Source organism: Barbatula barbatula, assembly GCF_947034865.1.
Source record: "Barbatula barbatula genome assembly, chromosome: 15".
NCBI classification, from domain to species: Eukaryota; Metazoa; Chordata; class Actinopteri; order Cypriniformes; family Nemacheilidae; genus Barbatula; species Barbatula barbatula.
The window spans coordinates 2,012,764-2,027,995 of NC_136778.1; the positions used below are offsets into that span (position 1 = coordinate 2,012,764).

Consider the following 15,232-nt stretch of genomic DNA (forward strand, 5'->3'; position numbering starts at 1 on the left):
TTAGTTAAAGATCAAAGAGGAATTAAAGCAGGTTCTGCAGCCCTCTTTATTCTGATGGACATTTTGGTGATATTTTGATTTGACTATAGGCACATATATGTCATTAATGTTAATAGTATGGGGATAAATATCTGCTGTGTGATCAAAATAATAATAATAAGACAATAAGGAGAATCAAACATTGATTTACATTGAGTAAATTTAATTCAAAAACAGATATAAGGAAAAAAATATGTCACTATAGAAATCCACAAGATGGCGCAATGGATTTACAATACAGTAAAACCAACCCATGAAATTTGTGAACAATACAAAAATGTAATAATTATTTTGATTAATAATAAGATTATTCTCAAGACAATGATACCCCTGTAAAAAGTAACCTTGGTTTTATTATAATAAAAGTATATTAATTGGGTATGTTTTTAAAACCATTTGTATAACCACAATGGTTATTATGGCTACTAGCAAAACCATGGTTCAACCATAGTAACATGTGTTTGGTTTTGTTTCTAGTAAATCATGATTCATTTTTAATTGACTGAATATGATTATATGTAGTTGTAAGCTTGCTCACAACAATTCACTGTGTTCAACGTGTAATTGTAATGTGAAAAGCCGTTTCATATCAAATTGTATAAAAGCTTTTTTGTTCGTGAAATGTATAGTGTACTGGATGTCGCATTTATAACCCTGTGTTGTTTTATTTGAAATGCTAGAATATGTAACATTTGCCAATATGTCAGCAAAAAAAAATTCTGAATAAACCGTTTAACTCCAAATCCCACACACCACCGGGGTCTTCCGCAATTATGCAGGACACGCTTGTGTGTGTGTGTGTGTGTGAGTGTGTGAGTGTGTGTGTGTGTGTTTGGGAAGGGCTGCAGTAAAACGCGGCTGATGTGCGCTATTCCCTCATAGATGCGCTCGTGCGTAAAATCGTCCGTTTCTACATGAAATCGGTGAGATTTCGCATCTTATCCACACGCGTTCATGACGGAACCGGCTCTGCGTTTCATTCATTCGCGGAGACAGCTGAGATTTTCTCCGGCACTGACATTATGCGCTCGGTAACCGGGAGCTGATGCTGATATTGACACCATCCTCTGACAGCTAATAAACGGTGTGCGCTGCGCCCATTTCTTTCCATTCATTCTACAGAAAGCATCGAGATGTCTATGAAAGCGAAGAACGGCGAGGAGGTGAAGGTGGTGGTTCGGTGTCGCCCGCTGAACCGCAAAGAGGAATCGTCGGGTTATGAGAACATCGTGCAGATGGATGTGAATCTGGGCCAGGTGGCCCTGCGGAACCCCAAGGCGGGTCCGGGAGATCTGCTCAAGACCTTCACGTTTGATGCCGTCTACGATGCGTGCTCCAAACAGAGCGACGTGTACGACGAAACGGTGCGGCCGCTCATCGACTCGGTTCTGCGCGGATTCAACGGGACCATCTTCGCGTACGGACAAACTGGCACCGGAAAGACGTACACCATGCAGGGCCAGTGGCTGGATGCGGAGCGCCGCGGCATCATCCCCAACTCGTTCGAGCACATCTTCACGCACATCTCACGCTCCCAGAACCAGCAGTACCTCGTCCGGGCATCGTATTTGGAGATCTATCAGGAGGAGATAAGAGACCTGCTCGCCAAAGAGCACAGCAAGAAGCTGGAGCTGAAGGAGAGCGCCGACTCGGGCGTCTACATCAAAGACCTGTCCTCCTTCGTGACCAAGAACGTCAAGGAGATCGAGCATGTGATGAACGTGGGCAACCAGACCCGGTCGGTGGGCTTCACCAACATGAACGAGCACAGCTCCAGATCTCACGCCATCTTCCTCATCACGGTGGAGTGCAGCCAGCTCGGTCCAGATGGCCAGAACCATATCCGCGTGGGCAAGCTTAACCTGGTGGACTTGGCTGGCAGCGAGAGACAGACCAAAACGGGCGTCCAAGGAGAACGTTTGAAGGAGGCCACCAAGATAAACCTGTCCCTCTCCGCTCTGGGAAACGTCATTTCTGCCTTGGTGGACGGGCGAAGTTCTCACGTACCCTACCGCGACTCCAAACTCACTCGCTTGCTTCAGGATTCGCTGGGAGGGAACGCGAAAACCATCATGGTGGCCACGCTGGGACCGGCATCCTACAATTATGGGGAGACCCTGACCACCCTGCGTTACGCCAACCGGGCCAAGAACATCAAGAACAAGCCGCGTGTCAACGAGGACCCCAAAGACGCCCTGCTGAGAGAGTTTCAGGAGGAGATCGCTCGGCTGAAAGCGCAGCTAGATAAACGCGGCATGCTCACCATGAGGAAGAGGAGGAGCAGGAGAATTAGGACGATTGGAGAAGAGGATGAGGACGAGGTGGATGAGGAGGAAGACAGTGAGGAGGATGAGGAAAGTGTGGAGAAGGAGGCGCAGGAGTACATGAAGGAGCAGCAGGAGAAGCTGGAGAGAGAAAGGGAGGCCATCAGGGACGACCATTCGTTGGTGGCGGAGGAGAAACAGAGACTCCTGGAGGAGAAAGAAAGGATGATGAGACATCTGAAGAAGGAGCAGGAGGCCACTGAGCTCCTCACTGCCAAATTTAAGGTGTGTAATTGTGTGTGTGTGTTTGCTTGCTTCAAGTTGCAATGCATAGTGGAAATGAAGAACTTTATTTATACGTCTGAGAGACCATTTCAAAATCAGTTTTCTGTGTTCAGGTAAAATTATATATATATTTTTGTTTCATTCTGTAAACTTTTAACAAAAAGTCTACCAAATTTAAATAAAAAGATTGTTTCTATATTAATTTATTTGCAGAAAATGAAAACTGGAAAAGATGCTCTATATATTGTTTGGCTCTCAAAACTTAAATTCAGATAAACTTTAAAGCAATAACATTTTCTACACTTATTAAGTTAAAAAAATTGTTTTCAAGTCTTTCACATTGCTGTTGGATGACTTTGTCACTCCTTAGGTTGATTTAGTTCAATTTTAATAGACAGTTGACTGGAGTGTTCACAATACATCTAGAAATGCTGATTTTCAATGACAATTTGGAATGGTCTCTTAATGCTGCTGTATTTATACAAAATGCAAAAAAATCCACACAATATTTCAAAATTAGAAAAAAAGATGACATTTCTTTACAGTATTCAAGATCTGCAAGCATTTCTTCTTTTCTGTTATTTTAAACAGTTTGTCCCTTTCAATTATTTGCCTATAAATGCAAATAAAAAACAATATATCAATTTGGAATTTGGCAGAAATGGTCACAAATAAACAATGTTCACAAAGTGAAACAAAAATGATCATATATACATAAATCCATATCTATATAAAAATTTGAATTTAGAAAAACAGATTTTAGTGTTTATTTTTTCACGGCTCATGCAGACCTCATCATGACATTGTTGTCGTTCAAATGACAATGCTAAATCAAAAGGAGGTCAACAAACAAACAGTGTGACTTCTGTAATGTGTGTCAGAATCAGAAAGCATAGACGGTACATTAAGTTCCATGTGCTTTGATCTGTGGTGCAAATCTCTGCTAACACATCACAGCGTAACCATGACGACAGAGAGAATTCCTCCGCGGCACAAGTGTTTGATGATCTCAACTCAGAATCCTTTGATATTGAAACATACCATAAGATGTTATTCTGCATAGATGTTGCCTCGTCTGTTTAAAGTGATGTCTAGATTTAGAGATCTCCGCGGTGTTTGTCTACTGAACAGTATTTCGCGTAATTGGGTTCACAGCTGATGGATGACATCACACAGTTGTCAGCAAGTCACAAGAAACAATCTGTGTTCATTTGTGTATTTCTCGCTCGACAACATTGCGTAAAGCAAAAGACAGAAAAACTGACAGGCGGAGTATAGACATACAGATACAAAATCTAGTTTCTAGTGTGTGTTGGTCATGTGATCGGACAGATCTGCTGATGACTGCATGCATGACATCACACACACAAGTGTCTACATCACCCCCTCAGGCTGTTGTGTGACTGTGAGTATGGCACGTGTGCTTGTGTGTTTCACAGGATGCTGGAAATGTTTTACTGTGGTTACTTTTGGATTACCATACTATTTCTGTAGTATACACTACTTTAGTACAATTTTCTGTATGTGTGGATTACTCGGATACTCAAATTCACTTGTCAAAATGTGCAGTATACACGTGAGCACATTGTGCTGGGTACTGTATCTCACGATTCAGTGTCCTTGACCTTCAATTTCTAGTGTTATCCGCCTGCTTAAACCTGTTATGTTTAACACAAAATTGGAATAAATATAACAGTATTTTTCTGCGGTGATGAATTGATGCCACTTGCTAGATTAAATATGCACATAAAAAGGTTTAACAATGTAGTATCCCACTGTTAAAAATGGTTTATTTTCACACGAGAGGCAGTATTTATTGTATACTGTACAGTAAGAAGTACAGTATTATTCACTGTATTCACAGTATTATTATTATTATGTGGTAATATGGGCTGTTGTTTGGTACACAGGGATATTACAAACAAAAACAATTGTCAAGATGTTTTGAGAAATGTCAATTGGGGCCAATATTGTTTAGTTATTAATGTTCTTCAAAACATCTTCTTTTGTGTTCTGCAAAAGAAAGAAAGTCATACAGGTTTGAACAATATGTGGGCGAATAAATGATGATGGAAAATTAATTTTTGGGTGAACTATACCTGTTCATTCTTGTTTATTTCTTGTATTTGCTTTTATCATTAGAGTAAAGTCGTGGGTCAACAGAGAATATGTTTAAAGATCAAGAAAGAGAGGCTACAGAAGCTTTTTATAAATAACCATCATGATTGGTGTGTCGTTTCCTGACAGATGATGACTCATCACAACCTCATCCTGTTTGCCCGGGCCTTTGGCCAATCACGTGACAGCATCCCAAACAATAACTTAAACGCAGGAGCGTATGAGACTCATAATGGAATCATTGCTCACTTTTGACTCAGTTCTGTGGAATATACATTGCATACTGTATATTTTATGCAGAATAAACATTTGTTTAGACGTATTTAATTTTTTTTATTAAAACGGTAATTTTATAAGTAGCATTATTCCATGTAAAACGTTTCAAACAGTAGGTATATGAAGCTGGCATATGAGTGACTTCCAAATTTAATCTGAGATATCAAAAAATTGTTTTTTATTAGTATTTTGGGATACAGTTTTCTGTGCAATTTTACTGGTTGGTTTTAGCAGGTTATCGTATATATGATCCTGCAAACAAAATGTATTGGTTGAATTTTATAGCGTGAATTTATACTTGCTATTCCAAACATAGCCTCACTCGTAGTTTTGCCCCAGATTCAATGAACATACTGTATTAAAACTTTTATTGAGAATTCCCAGCACTCATGCCCTGTTTTATCTCATCATCTGTGTCCTGCACACAAAACTGTTTTCTGATTTAATCATGGTCATTATAGACAGGATGTGGGACGAGACATAAAGAAGGAAATCGTATGGCTGTGTTAAGAATAACATACCGTCGCACTCAACTTACTTTTTTTGTCAAACAATGCCGTATACAACAGAGATCACTATATCCCACAATGCAATGCGCTTACCTTTTATTTCTCATGTGACTAATGAAGTCATTCCAGCTGCGCTTCTCAACATCTTGACATATTATATCGTATTGGATAAACACATTTTTACACAAACCTGCCCACTTGCCTTAGTTTTATTAATAAATGGACTTAGGTTAGACTTTTAACAAAAAGTAAACATTGTTGGTGTATGCTTTTGTAATTTTATAAATAAATTTTTTATGTTGTTATACAGGATTAAATAATTTTAAACGTTTTATTCTTATAACCTTGGCGGGCAGTAGGCCTACACTAGTATTCACGCTCTATAAATAATCACACTGTACAGACAGTAAGCATCGGCCATTGGCCTTCTCCCAGCATGCTTTGCTAAAATATTGATGAGCCGGTTTCTATGTGTGCGAGGGTGGAGTCTCAGTTTAGACCTCCTGGCCAATGAGTTTCTCACCAGTTTGAATGCATAATGACCCAGACTCGTCCTGAGCGCAGTTGCTATGGCAACAGGATTGTGGGGGCTCTGGATTGAAAGGTCTCCATTAACCGAGAGCATCTCCACCGTTGAGTGTGCATACGTGTGTTGCTGGCAGGGAAAAGCACCACTCTTTCCGTTTTCTATATTATTTCCACTTTTCCATTCACGTTTGCTATGTGTATGCTCTAAATGACTGTGGCTTTATTTAGTCTCACTTCCAGCACAGGGTGGTAGGATAGCGAGAAATGATGTAATTGCCTAAAGGAAAGCAATCTATACATACATTACTCATGTGTTAGTGTGTGCGTGTTGCTGCACATTAATGCAGTGTGTATCAGATAGATGGCCCATCACTGAGGCTTTGGTTTCATCCCTGGGGACAAAAATCACTTTAATTCTTCATCTTCCGGTCTTCATCTTTCTCTGACACTGTGTCGTCCTCCTTATTTTCATTCCATAAATCTCAGTTAAGTCCCTGATCCGTTTTATTTATTAAATGCAGTAAATGGCACTGACAGGTCTGCGATGTCTGATGTGTTTTGCGTTAGGGTCTCTGTTTTGAGTGCCGTGTGGGTCAGCTGTAGTTGTAAGTTCAGGCTTTTGTCCTCGTATCTACTACGGCCCTTTGAAAATATTCTTTGTGTGTCACAAACCCAAGAGCTGCTGTCATCCACAAAGACAGTTCTGTAATGTTGGCCCATAGCGCAGGGTGGGACAAAGACACATTGTTGTGTTCTAAAGGGTCACTGCACTGACAGGGATTAGCAGAGAGAAATGCTGTGAGAGCAACTTATTTAACTGCTTTAGATGAAAAGGACAGTTCACAAAAAATTTGTCATAATTAATTTACTGTGGAACACAAAGGAAGATATTTTGAGAAATGCCTCGGTGGTTTTGTGTCCATTCATTGAAAGTCAATGGGAGTCGGTTTAGTTATTCAGAATCTCTTTTTCTGTGTTCCACAGTAAATGAATTATGACAGATGTTTTGTGAACTGTCCCTTTAAGCTATTTTCTGTCTCAGCTAAAGTAGTTCAATATGTTGCCATACAGATTTGAAATGACATGAGGGTAAATAAAAGAGGGTAAAAAAAAGGTACACTATCCCTTAAATGTGAGAACATCCCTTTCAACATGTTTTCTTTTATTAAACTTTTTTTAGTTTATTTAAGGGCTTTTCTGTACTCATTCATAAATCTGTAATGTTAACTTTGGTACGTTCTCATTTAGATAGCTCGGTTGGGTAGATATACACGTGTCTTTTTGACCTTTATATGTGATGTGGTGCTGATCTTGATGGTCTCTTATGGTTGCTAGGCGATGGAGAGTAAGCTGCTGGTTGGTGGGAAGAACATCATTGATCACACCAATGAGCAACAGAAGATGCTTGAGAGATGCTTGAGTTGAAACGGCATGAGATCGCTGAACAGGTAAAACACATAAACATGCGCACACATCCTCACACATGAAACATCAGTCAAATTTAATGCTGTTATCAAACAGATTTGTTTTCGTGACCCTGACCCCTGTTTTGTGAACGTGTGTGTGTGTGTGTGTGTGTGTGTGTGTGTGTGCATGTAGACACGCAGGGAAAGAGAAATACAGCAACAGATGTTGGTTCAGGATGAAAATGCGATAGAACTAAGAGAAACATTCTCCACTTTGCAACAAGAAGTGGAAGCAAAAACAAAAAAACTCAAAAAGGTGAGATGCACACACACAAAACTCTCGCACACACCTGACACCATATTCACTGTTTGTTAAAAAAGGAAGGGCCCTTCGATTGAGACCAGTGGCACATATTGAAGTTGCCGATCATTGTGAAGGCCAGGGACCACCATGCAAATAAAGAATAAACAAAAAAACTAAACATAACACCGCACCTTACAGAAGTATTTATTTACAGTCGATGGAAGTTTATTTTACTTTTCACAGTTTGCATTGTTGCAGAGCAGATTACAGAACAGACATAGCAGAAAATTCTGTGTCAAATCAAAACAAAATTAAATATATTTCTTTAATAAAAATTACAATTATCCTTTATATTAGTTTGAGTGTCAGATCCAAAGCAATAAGCGACAGTCAAGCATGATGACAAATATTTTAGTATTATATGTTTAATTTAATATAAATGGCTAATATCAAACTAGAAGGGAAAAGCTTGTTTTTTGCTGATGCTGTCCCTTAAGTGGTTGCTAGGGTGTTGCTAATGTAGATGGTTGCTAATAAGGCAGACAGATAGCACAGCACTGAGTTCCTTAACTCCTCTGTTCCTCTTGCTCCCTTTTAATTCTGGACCCTTGACATTTGACCCCCGGAACCCCCTGACACCCCCCGACCCTCCCCGTGAAAACCTTTTATCAGTACAAAAAGGTTAGTTTGTTTTACCCATGCTTGATCGCTGACTATCAGAGGCTAAGGTGCTACGACAAACAAAACACAAACGCTTTCACAGCGGCTAATTCTGCATTAATCTTCATCGCTACCCCTTAGCATGCTAACCTCTAAAAACGTCCCTCCCGTCCTGTAAAGATTTTTTTGATAATCCGTCTGTTTACTTTTAGCTTTATTCTCAGATACATTTGTAGTCAGACAAAACAGAACTGAGCCAAAGTGTCATTCTCTTCCTCCTCCACACTCAAGACTCAACCACACCTCATTTCCTCACCGATGTCATCACTTCCTGTCCGGTTCTGTCCTTCATTACAGAGGCAGAACTGATCCGAGGCCTGTCAATGTAACACCTTCAGCTGCCTGCAAGTGCCACACCTGACCTCTGTATGAGCTTTATATATTTCCTTCCTGAGCTTTCACCTTTAACCCCTGCTGCGTGACATCGGGTGCCAAAGCTGAACTCAATCTAACTGAACGAATCACTGAGCATGAGAACCGATGTTCATTATAGGAGAACAAAAGTGACGATCTATGGATGATTGACTAACGCACTGCTTACTTAATGTTTCGTGTCTTGTTTTTTAGTACAGATATCTTTTAAACAAAGATACATTTACTTGAGAAGCAGAATGATGTATTAAGATATTAAGTATGGTTTTCTGAAAGTCAATTTCTGATGTATTTAAACTAAATACATACATCAGATAGATGTATACGACTCTTGTGTATATGAAGATATTTTGAGAAACCTCTGAGTGGTTTCGTCATTGGGGTTCAATGTTGTTTCGTTTCCAAAGGCCTTCAAAATATCTTCTAATGTGTTCAACAGAAGAAAGAAAGGGTGATGAAATAATTTTTATTTAGGGGTCAACTGTCCCTTTACATGAATTTATATTTAAAATAAGAAAACAATATGTGCCATTGGAATAAGAAACTTCATTTAAAAGGACATCATGATTTTTGTATATAATTAGGCTATATATTATAAAAGTGTATTTTTGTTATTCTTTTGTTTAAGTATACATTTAGAGTTTTAAGCGATTTGGATATCTTATGTCATTTTGCATCTCATGTACATGTATCTTGATTCAAGAATGTGTTTGGACTAGAAAACTAGACAGAAAATACTGAGTAAGAAAATTATTTTCTATATAATTTTCTATATTGTCTATATTGCCCAGACAACATTGTCATTCATTCATTCAGTGTGGATGATTGATGACTAACGGAGTGCCTCAGAGATGAAATTTTTTTGTATGCAAACCCCGGAAGCGAGTTAGCATTTTATGACTTCCGTCTACATCGTCCCGAAATCAATGGGTTTTTGGGAAATCGCCTGAAATAAGCCAACAAAACCTCTATATATTTTCACGTTTAATCTAAGACATAAAACACACCAGTTGTAACCCGCTTGGGATTTTTTAAACCTTTATTGTGTCTTTAAAACGGCGGTTGCTATCAAGTAGCTACAAAGCGACTACTTCCTTTGGCGGGGACGTTAGACGTCACTGCATAAATGAATCTCACAAATAATGCAACATGGGCACAAATGTCTAAAATCATTGTTGGGTATTCATTCATGAAATTACCAGGGAACACGTATTTAATAAAGTTGTCGGAGGCTTGGTGGTGGTGACGTTGATATCGAGCGACCATAGTGTAGTCTGTGGATTGTATTTGGGCTTCAAAAATGTCAAATATTGTGTTAATCTGTAAAGATTGGTAACATCATGAACACTTGTTAATCACAGAGTTTATTTCTTCCAATCTACCAAAAGTCTAAGGGAAAAGTACATAGGCTTTCGGTCGAGGGAACCAACGCGGCGCTTACTTCCGGGTCAGACTACAAAAATACGTCATCTCTAAACCAATCCATCGATGGACAATTAATGTTGTTGTTCACCTGTCCATCAGAACTCTCTCTCTCTCTTTGTGTGTGTAGCTGTATGCAAAGCTTCAGTCTCTGAAGGCAGATATTCAGGATGTGAATGATGAACATGTGCGAAGTCGACAGGAGCTGGAACAAACACAAAATGAACTGACCAGAGAACTCAAATTCAAGTGAGTCCAAACTTCTCAACAAAAAGAAAACGATTTTTCACGATGACTTTTTTAACACCAAATGGAGTTTCCTTAACCAATATCTATCATTCTGTAGTGTAAACACGAACTGATAAATATGTCATGATGTGTCTTTATGTCTGCCAAGGTATCTGATTATAGAGAACTTTATCCCCCCCGAAGAAAAGAATAAAATCATGAACAGACTTCAGTTTGACGCTGAGGAAGATCAATGGAAGTTTCAGCCTCTCGTCCCGTCAGAGAAGTGAGTGAACTTTGACCTCTGCGTGACCTTAAGCTGTGTTATTTACAACATGAATTATGTGTTTCATTAACACACACAGATACTAATGTTGTTATTGTTTGACACAGTAAATTCACGCAGATAAAGCAAAGACCCGCCTCCGCCGTGGGATACAAGCGACCAATCAGCCAGTACGCCAGGGTTGCCATATCGATGGGAGCTCATTCCAGATACAGGGTATGTTTATGAACAGAGAGAGAGATGTCTGGTTGGGTTATTATGTCCATGATTTATTGTGACGGTCCCTCATGTGTCTTTAGGCTGAGAATATAATGGTTCTAGAACTGGACATGACTCCTCCTGTCGTGTTTCAACTGGACTCCCCAAAGTCCGGATCAGAGATGGAACCGTCTCAAGACCTCCTGCTGGAGAACTCTACTTACAGAGAGAAATTTGCAGCCGGACGGGTGCGAAAATCTCAGTCGTGGTCAGTATGATTGAATGTTTAAATTATTCGTCTCTCAAAAACATATCTTCAGAAAGTATTTTAGAGTTTTTATCATATCATTCAGAATGTTTGAATCTTTTATGTTTTGTCATGAAAATAATCTTGTCGCTAAAATATGCTGTTAAAAACAAAATCAATAACAATGATAACGCATCTTTCGGTTTGTTTTAAGACCTTCCTTCCAGGAATCTTGCGTGAGATGATGAAATTGGATTTGTGGATGATTTGTATGTGGGTTGTTAGAGTAAAATAAGATTATAAATAGTTCATACATAATCTGATGTAGTGTAAACACAAAATCTCAATAGGCCTATATACAGATCATGTGTTGTTTGTGGATTTGGTTCTTTGGTTCTGTCATGTGAGAATGAATATCTATAGACTTTTTTTTACAGTATGTATACTGTGCACATTATAAGGATTGTCTGTATGTATTGTAGTAAACATTTGGATAAACTCTGAACTCTACACTATCCCACAATGCAATGGGGGTCAACTTGACCTTCCATTTTATTTGCGATCAATGAATCATAAGCAACATCAACCTTGATGACCTTCATCTGGAGTCTTTATTTGATCTTATTTAATATTATTATTTATATTTTGAGGAAGAGTACAGTGTGGGGAGTGGACAAATTAAATTGTAAATACTGTATTTCCTATGGTGACAGCGAAAAAAAATTACAATGAAGAAATATCTCTCTTATGCTATTTTATATTATAAATAGAAATAATTTAACATATCATTAACCTTCTTTGTTTTTACAAATTTTTGCTATGTCACACAATATGAAACAGTGTACCGTATATTTGTCAATTACCCATACCAGTCAAAAAGTGCAGGGCACCTAATTTGTTATCTCTTATTTTACACACATATATATATTATATAGTTTTACGTACACGTTTAAGAATTATGGTAATCTAATAAAAATTATGAAATATCACAGATATCCAAAATAAATCAAACCTTATATTCAAATCTTATATTAGGATATTCAAATGAGTCATTCTTTGTCTAGAATTTGCAGAAACTTTCAATTTTCTTTGCACTTTTTGCTTCTTGAGGTCTCACCCAGAGACCCTTTCACGTTTCACATCTATTCTGGACTCTTATTGGCTGATATTCATTTTCAGCTCAAGTCATCTATTTCAAAAACATTTTATTCAATTTCATTTTGTGATGACAAAAATGTAAAACATTTCAGGATAAGCCTTTAGATCAAAGGATCATGAAAAACAATTCAGTAAAGTGAACCTAAACCTTTGAAATGTAATGTACATATAACAATGAACATTCCAGACATTGCACATTTTGGCAGACGTAGGTGTCCAGTGCAGATACAGTATATACAAAAATATATACATTTTTGCATACCCTCACTGCAAAGCTAGTCTGAGGAGTGTGGTTTTACACTATTCTGCACATAGCCACAATGTGTTGGAGTCAACGTGATGACATCACATGTGTTCTGTGTGCAGGTGCCAGTCTCCACAAGTCATCTCCTCCTCAAGCTCCGCCCTCTCCCTGACATCCTCAGGGTCCGACAGTCTGCAACACCCACAAAGCATCACCATGGCAACGACGAACGAATGAGACACGAATTACCATAACTTCACAGAGAACACTAATAAACACTAAACCCAACATATATTGAGGAAGACAGGGTGAGACAAACCCTTCCATCACCATCAAACAAAGACCGGAGCAATCGCACCTTCCTTGAAAACCTGCGCACGTCCCTGCTGTCCGCTCGATGCGGGACAAAACAGTTCAAAACAGCCATTTTTTTACTGACCAGGACCAATAATATTACAAACAATACTCCCCTCTCTTCATCTCTTGCTCTCTGCGTGTTATTCCTCAGGACAGTTTTGACCTGAAGACACTTCCATAACTGCCATCAAATGACAGCAGTGAATTTCTCACCCCGACACCTGAGGTCCGGTCAAGCTGTCATGTTTGTCGAGATTCACTTCGCTGCTTCCAAACCAGTTGGTCAACCTCAGCGTTTACTTACTGACTTTAGAGCATCACTTCTGGAAAACGCACACCTCGGATGATGGAAGCCAAACGGACGGGGATTGTGACCTAATGTAAAGAAGAGAGCTAAAGAGAGGCTTGTCTCTCTCTTTCTATCTGCATGTCTTACTGTATGTGTGTGTCTTTGTAATTCTGATCAGGGTTCCGGAAGGAAGGTGTCTGTCTGGCTGAAGGACGGATCCGCAGGGTTCCCACGGGCGTGGAAAATCTGGAAATATCAGGGAATTTCAACATTTTGATTTCCAGGCTTGGAAAGGTCAAGAAAATATTAAAGTTGCGATCCGTAACGACTGCCGTAAAATTGCAGTTTATTCAATGTGCTTATCTTTACATGAGTTGAAGTCAAAGGATGTCAGACATTTCCCTCGAAAGTGTACGAGACGGTTCCAATCATGAATCATTATTGTAGGCTTTTTGTTGCAAATCATGGTAAAGGCGACCATTTTTTACACCATTTTTACTTGCTTGATAATAGATTTTTTTGTTACGAATTATGGAAAAAAAAGGTTTCCATAAAGAAGTTAAAAAAAACTATCTATAGATAATATAAATGGCTTCAGTTTTTCTTAAAGGGGACATGCCATTCCGCCATTCCACCATCCACCTCTGGAGCCTTCAAGTAGGAAATCACAGTTCTTGCCTGTAATATAACAAAAGCCAATGTTATTAAAATAAGATAATTTAAACACTTTCGAAGTAAACAGTGTTTACGTTTTTGTGACGAATCAACCTTAAGTATTGACTTGCTTCCTAATGCCAGACTGGAAACACATGGAGTGGGGACCCTAGATCTAAAATGTGTGATCTGTAGTGACCGAGCATGTGCTATATGACCCGGGCTTTGCTTTAACCTTTAAACCACTGCACTAACTTAAAGCAATGCGAGATCACGGACACAAAACACCCAAACACATCCACACACAGATATGCCTTGCTTACTTGATTTCTTCTACAGCAACAGCCATGGTTTCCAGCCAGATGCCCTTCTACTGTAATTATGAACATAATATGTGGAGATTTGTTATGTACAGGAGATCTATGTGTGTGTGTCTATGTGCATCAGAAATGTTTGTTGTTGGCACATGGAGTTGCTCTCCGTGAATGGAATTAAATGAGCAGTTCTCTGGCGTGTCTGTTAACGTTTCTTTCATGTGTGCCAGAAAGTGTGTTGTTTGGCAGTCAGCACAATACGTCTTAATGAAATGTCAGAAATGCAAAAAGGTTGTGTGAGGGTTGGAAACATCATCTTCTTGGTATAGAAACAATATTAGTATGTCCCCATAGTGACAGCAAATCAAACAGATTCAATACTCAGATGTATTGAATAACTTATATCACAATTGTTGGAAGTTGGGTCATTGAGGACACGAGTAAGACAATCTCTCTGTCTGGATGGATGGATGGTGGTTTATATAGTGGGCTTGCTGGGTTTATAAAGCAGGCATCTAAACTGAATAATTGACGCAGGTGCCCACGCGGCGCCTTCCGTTACGGATAATCGGTGGGATGCTGGAGGTCCCGCGTGGTGTCACGTTCATTTCACTTTCATCAGTGTCACGTCACAGTCTGAGACAGGTGATATGTTCACTACTTATATGTATATAAAATAATATAATAGATAAAAGAAAAGTTACGAGGGATAGAGAAGCGAATTCCAAGAGTGGACGTGATCGAGCCACGGACCTGAAATTCATCTCTGTTTCCATGACAACCACTTCTTGGTCACTGGACATTTTCCTCACGCATCACTTCCCCCCATCCCTCTCTTTTTCTGTATTTTATATTAAAATAAACAATCAAGCTGTATTCTGAAATTGAGACAATACAATGTCATCAGTCTATTTTAGTCTTATATCCTTTAATTAAATGATTAGTACAATAATGAGTATTTTAAGTCGTTATTTATTGTTTTTTAAAGTCGGTAATATTTTACACTTATTTATG

General features: G+C 39.0%; 1 protein-coding gene across 1 annotated transcript; it reads left to right on the plus strand.

The window, feature by feature from the left end:
* Positions 1 to 1,172: 1,172 nt before the first annotated feature.
* On the plus strand, positions 1,173 to 14,416 carry kif3ca (kinesin family member 3Ca; the record flags this gene model as incomplete). Its single annotated transcript, XM_079474038.1, is given in 9 exon segments — positions 1,173 to 2,588; positions 7,355 to 7,426; positions 7,429 to 7,467; positions 7,619 to 7,741; positions 10,374 to 10,492; positions 10,641 to 10,757; positions 10,865 to 10,973; positions 11,057 to 11,223; positions 12,727 to 14,416. Coding segments are annotated over 9 exon segments (2,277 nt in total). The 3' UTR covers positions 12,842 to 14,416.
* Between the last annotated feature and the right edge of the window lie 816 nt (positions 14,417 to 15,232).